At 35.1% G+C, this 6,891-nt stretch overlaps 1 protein-coding gene and 1 long non-coding RNA gene across 2 annotated transcripts; one reads left to right on the top strand and one right to left on the bottom strand.

Moving 5' to 3' along the window:
• Positions 1–2,754: 2,754 nt before the first annotated feature.
• LOC110750663 (protein FAR-RED IMPAIRED RESPONSE 1-like) lies at positions 2,755–5,399 on the top strand. The gene is made up of 3 exons (XM_088248649.1): positions 2,755–4,863; positions 5,081–5,152; positions 5,274–5,399. The coding sequence occupies exons 1-3, from the start codon at positions 2,755–2,757 to the stop codon at positions 5,397–5,399; spliced, it is 2,307 nt and encodes a 768-aa protein (XP_088104775.1).
• Positions 5,400–5,705: 306 nt separating this feature from the next.
• Positions 5,706–6,891, bottom strand: LOC148296852 (uncharacterized). The gene is made up of 2 exons (XR_015834117.1): positions 6,560–6,891; positions 5,706–6,042 (listed from the first exon to the last, which is right to left on the bottom strand). It is a non-coding gene; the product is annotated as an uncharacterized LOC148296852 (long non-coding RNA).

Raw genomic sequence — 6,891 nt, forward strand, 5'->3', positions numbered from 1 at the left:
AATGTCGCCGGGGTGGGGGTGGGGGGCGGGGGGAGAGAGAAAGAGAGAGAACGATGGATTTGGGGGCGAGGAGCTGGGCAGTGGCAATGGAGTTTGAGCGATTGAGTTTTTCCCAGAGAGAGTGAGAGAGCGATGGTTTTTTGTTGTTGGATTTTTTCGATTTTTTAAAACTTAATAATTATTTATTAAATTTAATTCTAGTTTTTAAATAATATTCTATTTCAATTAAACAAAAAAGTGGCCCCCACAGGCATCACGTCAGCATTTAACGATTGACCGCACGGTCAACTTAACGAAAGGATAAAATTGAACAAGTTTGAAAACATTGGGGTGTAAATTGATGAAATTGATACCCCGAGACCTGTATTGAGAATGACCCCAAACCTAAAAGGGTGTCTTTCGATGTTAGCCCTATATTATATATAATATATAATATATAATATTATATACACTTAATAATCGCCAACTTGTAATTTAAGTTAATGGCCTCTCTAAAATAAATTAGATATGATTAAGTTCGAAATATTTAACTCTAACATGTAAGTTTTAAATCATATGTATTTGAAATACTTTATTTCCTATTTCAGCCCCTCCAATCTTACAACTCTACGCCACTAGTAGGTTTTAAGTTGTATCATGACTGTTGATAAGATAAATATATAAAAAAAAGTTGTACACACTTTTTCTTCTTTTTTTTTTCTTCTTTTTTTTCAGAATGATTTCACTAGATAGGAATTCACTGTATTATTTCTGCATGCTTGTACAATCGAGTTGTTTGATGAGTTTTTCTGATGATGAAGATCGACCGCCAAGGATTATAATTAATTTAGATAACAATGTTCAATTCTCTATTCTTAATTATTATTACTTAATGACAATGTTCAATTCTCTGTTCTGAATTGTTTTTTCTTGATAGACAACCTTGTGAATTATATTAAAAATAAAAAGTAGCTGACTTTTAATCCAAGTCCAGACATGAGGCTCCTTGAAGGGATAACGAGAGAGTGTGGCTTACCTTGTTGTGTTAGAACGCATATAGATGATAAGAGAGAACAAAAATAATAGTTACAAATAATAGTTACCTTGTTATGGTAAAATTCACGTTTTAAAAAAAAGCAAAACATACAATACTTGAATTGAACATGTACGTATGTAATTTTCATGTTTAATACACATATTTTTCAAAATTTTCAATAATACACACAAAATTATCACATATTATTGAATACAAATAATATATACTAGCCGCTTTGCACACGCTTCCGCGCCTGCGAGGGGCTTTTTTTTAAAAAAAGAATTTAATTTATTTTAGAATTAAAAAAGATAATGGGTAGTTGTGTTCCATAAAAATAGGATCCATTATCGGATTTTTCTTTTAATTTTAATTTTTTAAATATGAAAAAGTCTGAATTTACCATATTATAATAATTTCAATTCTTAATTTTTGCATTAACCAAGGGCATTTTCTGGCATTTTGAATGTTTCACCATTCTCTGCCTTTTGCTTTATATATATAGTGGCTGAACTTTTAAGTTGTAATTTGCTAAAATTTCGCAAAATAAAACATGTATACGTATACCAAATTAATATCTATAAAGTATAAACTAATAAAACTAGGAGGGTCCTTTTTTAATAATTTTTTTAATGCCAAATTTTTTTTTGTCTGAACCACGAGGTGGTTCTGGATGGGCCCCAATTATGGGTGGCACCTTTAAGCCTTAATTACAACCTAGACTAATCCCCGCTCACACCGGGTTGGCCCGTAAGGGGTAAAGTGCTGGCCAAAGTGGTGACTCCATACGAGAGCAGGGATCGAACCTCTGACCTCTCTTAAGGAATGAGAGTGCCGAACCACTCACACCAACCACCTTGGTTAATGCCAAAATTTTAATGAATAAAACACGTATGTATTTTATTCATATAGCCGCGCGGCTATACCAAATTAATATCTATAAAGTATAAACTAAGAGTAATGCTATTTAGACACACAAAATTGACCACCTTAGCTAACCACCTTATGTGGCAGCTGAGGTGTCTTGCCATGTCAATTAATGAATGTTGACATGTGTATTCTATTTTTTATTTATTCTTTTTTCAATAATCCTTAAAAAACAAAACAAATTAAAAATTAAAAAACAAATGAAAAAACCCTAGTGTCCCTGGTTAGTTCCTCACGTCTGTTAAACTTCTTCCTCTCGTCTCCATAGCACTCCCTTCCTCCATTGTTGCTGCACTTTGGTAGGAGTATCGCTAGAACGTCCTCCATTGTTGTTGTATCCTCAAATACCGTATTCTCTACTCTGCTTCTCTCATTGCCTCCCTTCCTCCACCAAATTTATCCATCCCCATCCTCCACTGTTGTTAGTGAGAGTTAGAGTTTTCTCAATAAGAATGAAATTTGCAGTCCTAGGCGATTGGGTGGGTTGAAGAATGGAGAGGTTCACTTGTCTATTCTTCTCCAACGGATAGAGAGGTTGAAGATTGAGGTACATACCCAATTTTTAGTGTAATTTTGTTGTAAAAATTGTTGTACAGGTTCTTAGTTTGTGTTTCTTGAATCTGCAATTTGTTTGTTGTAAAAATTGATTAGTGTAATTAGTTGGGTCTAGCTAGCGTGTGGTTCGTGGGTACTGGGTGGCTATAATATAATGTCAACTGAATGTGTATTACTGCATATGTATTACAGGAAGTTTATATTAATATTTGGAATTATTTAGGGTGGAAGAATCTTCAAGAAGCCATTCAAATTTGGAGATGAGTGAAGAAAATGATGAGGTTGAGATTGGTGAGATTGGACTGGAAAATACAATGAGCCTAGAAGAAACAACACAAGAACCTAAGGTAAATATGATTTTTAACACAGCTGATGAGGTGCTTGATTATTATAAAAAATATGCAAATCGAGTAGGTTTTCCAATGAAGAAGAGATCATCGAAGAAAGGAGATTGTGGGGAGTTGAAATATGTGACTTTATCATGTTCTCGATCAGGGATCCCACAAAGTACTGCAAGCAATGTCCTAAAGCCATATCCAAGCATAAAATGCAATTGCAAGGCTCTACTTAGGGCAGGTATATGCTTGGATGGAAGGTGGAAAGTGAACTCGGTCAAACTTGTTCATAATCATGGATTGAATCCAGACGATGCTCGATATTTTCGAATGAATCGTGCAATAAGTTCGTATATGAAAAGGAAGATTGAAGTGAATGATAGAGCTGGAATAAGAGTAAATAAGAATTATAATTCAATGGTAGTTGAAGCCGGAGGGCATGAGAATATGTCATTCATGGAAAAGGATTGTAGAAATTACATTAACAAAGTTAGAAGATTACAGCTTGGGGAAGGAGATGCAACTGCAATTCAAAAGTATTTCTTGAAGATGCAAGCTCAAAATGCAAATTTTTTTTATGCAATTGATCTAGATGAAAGTGGTCGGTTACGAAATGTGTTTTGGGCAGATTCCAGGAGTAGGGCAGCATATGAGGAATTTGGTGATGCCATTACATTTGACACGACCTACTTGACGAATAAGTATGACATGCCATTTGCTCCATTTGTAGGTGTCAATCATCACGGGCATTCAATTTTGCTTGGATGTGGACTGATTTCAAGTGAAGATACTGAGACATTTGTTTGGCTTTTTAAAGTGTGGCTGGCATGCATGTCTGGGCATGCTCCATGTGGGATAATTACTGATCAAGACAGGGCCATGAAAAATGCTATTGAGATTGTCTTTCCTAACACTAGGCATCGTTGGTGCTTATGGCATATAATGAAGAAGCTTCATGAAAAGCTTAAGAGTTATGAACACTATGAATCTATTAAATTTACCTTGGAGAACATTGTGTATGATTCATTGACCAATATTGAGTTTGAAGATCGTTGGAAAGAGATGATTGAGAAGTATGAGTTACAGAGTAATGATTGGTTACGAGGCTTATATGATGAAAGACGTCGTTGGGTGCCAAGCTTTGTGAAAGGAAGTTTTTGGGCGGGCATGTCTACCACACAACGAAGTGAGAGTATGAATGCATTTTTTGATGACCACGTAAATTCTAAGACTACCCTGAAGCAATTTGTGGAACAATATGAAAATGCATTGATGACTAAGGTAGAAAAAGAGAACCAAGCAGATTATAAGTCTTCCTCTGCAGATATCCAATGTAGCACCCACTACTTTATGGAGAAACAAGCTCAAGGTGTGTACACTATTGCAAAATTCAAGGAGTTCCAAGATGAATTAACAGGTAAAATGTATTGTGAGGTAGTTGATACCAAGGAAGATGGTGTGTTTTTAAAGTATCAAATATCTGAAGATATGATAATTGCGGGAAAAAAAAAGAGTGTAAACTTTACAGTCATATTCCATGAATTTGACAGTGAAGTTAAGTGCAATTGTTCCAAGTTTGAGTTTAAGGGAATATTATGCAGACATGCCATTTATGTCTTGATTAAGCATAAGATGGATTTAATTCCAGATAAATACATCTTGCGAAGATGGAGGAAAGATGTGACAAGACGTCACACAAAGATTAAAATTAGCTATAATGAGTCAAATGCCACACTTGAAGCACATCAGTGTGATAAGATGCAGAAGACCTTTGATGAGATTAAGGAGTTGGCAACTGATTCTGAAGAAAAGTGTGTGATTGTGATGGCTTGGATGCAGAAACTAAAGGAGCAATTGTCTAACCAGGACAACGTTTGTGGGAGTACTCAACCAACTCCTGAGTCACCAACTGGTAGGAGCTTTGACAATTGTGTTAATGAAATTTCAAATTCGAAGAAGATACTTACCCCGTTAGCAGTCAGAAGCAAAGGTCGACCACCATTTAAAAGGAAGCAATCTAAAATGGAACAAATTGTTAGAAAGAGAAAACAAGGAGAAAAGAAGAGCACATCTCAAGAAAAAAATACTAATAAAAGAAAAGGAATGAAGGTATGCAAATAAAATAGCTATTACTTATTTTGTTATGTTAAGTGAGTAAATATTCATGGAGTACATGTGATTCCCATTCTTTATCTTGGCTTTGCTACATATGTATTTTTTAAATGAGATACTTGGTTTTTTTGTACTTCAGGATTCTCAAAATGCACGAGATAGTCATGTTGGTATGGATGATGATCAATACCCTACATTTCCCATTCGAAATGTGAGTTGTGAAAAGATTCATCTGATGTTGTTCTATTACTGTTGTATTTAATTGTTTGATTTTTAAATTAGTGATGTATTTGAAATTCTTTGGTTATTGGATTTGTTTATATTTTGTGTAGGATAATATGGCTTTGTTCATGGGGTTTGGTCAAGGAGATCGTCCACATCACTTGAATGGAGAGTGTATAATAGAAAGCACACGACACCCTACTGTTTACCTACAACCTCACGAACACATGATATAAGGAAGTGCTCAAGTCTGATTTTGGTGTCCAGAAGTAATGGAGTTGATCTTGTACTCAACCACAAAATTAGTTTTTTTTTTCTTTTTCCTTTTCATTCATATATATCACTGTCGTAGCAATTTAATCTACATGGTACTGTTAATTATGTCCATTCGTGGATTGGAAATATCATTATTAATTTCTATAGTTATTCTTCCAGTATCAGTGTTGTCTAATTACTTCCAGCGTTTCTGTTAAGAGTTACTTGGGCCTCCCTGCATTGTTGCCTAAGAGTAGGATGGTTATCATTCAAAGAAACGCCAATAGTGATCCAAAGAACCAAAACATATAATAATTCAATGAATTTCCTTACAAAAATATATGAGTATAACCACTTATTCATCAGTGAGCATTTACAATCAAGACAGAGAAACCTATCTGCAATTGTAGGAAGAAAAAAATTAAACAAAACTTGGGGTTGCAGAATTTAGACTTGTAAAATCACTCAATTCCCTTGTCATTGTAGACCAAGTTGTGCAACGTTCAGATTACAGAATGTAAATATACTGCTTCTTGATCAATTATGAAAGAACCTATCATCCACTGGGAGGTAATTGGGCATAACAATTTCTGATAAGCAGAGAGCAAAGATTGACTTAAAAACCTGCAAGCCAAGAACCAAACCCTGTCTCAAATTAAAATCATATTGGAGATTACAGTCAGTATCACAAAAATGCCAGTTAATGTTTTAGTTTAGCTTCAAAAGAAAATTTATTCAAGGTGTATCATATATTGAATTATTCATATAGTCTGTGAACTGAATGTTTCAACCGTTTAGAATTCCTTCGAACTTAGAAAGGTGTGCTAGCCAAGAACAGAACATAGAATACATCCTGAGAAAGACAACGGAGACACCCATACAGAACAAAGAAATGCAAATTACAAAAGCTAAGCAGATAGAAACCATCGAACAAACTAGGTTGGAGATCTAATTAATTCAAATATTATCACATTCAGTTGACATTATAGCCACCCAGTACCCACGAACCACACGCTAGCTAGACCCAACTAATTACACTAATCAATTTTTACAACAAACAAATTGCAGATTCAAGAAACACAAACTAAGAACCTGTACAACAATTTTTACAACAAAATTACACTAAAAATTGGGTATGTACCTCAATCTTCAACCTCTCTGTCGGTTGGAGAAGAATAGACAAGTGAACCTCTCCATTCTTCAACCCACCCAATCGCCTAGGACTGCAAATTTCATTCTTATTGAGAAAACTCTAACTCTCACTAACAACAGTGGAGGATGGGGATGGATAAATTTGGCGGAGGAAGGGAGGCAATGAGAGAAGCAGAGTAGAGAATACGGTATTTGAGGATACAACAACAATGGAGGACGTTCTAGCGATACTCCTACCAAAGTGCAGCAACAATGGAGGAAGGGAGTGCTATGGAGACGAGAGGAAGAAGTTTAACAGACGTGAGGAACTAACCAGGGACA

The sequence above is a fragment of the Prunus avium genome, chromosome 2 (assembly GCF_965620075.1).
Source record: "Prunus avium chromosome 2, drPruAviu1.hap1.1, whole genome shotgun sequence".
Taxonomy (NCBI): domain Eukaryota; kingdom Viridiplantae; phylum Streptophyta; class Magnoliopsida; order Rosales; family Rosaceae; genus Prunus; species Prunus avium.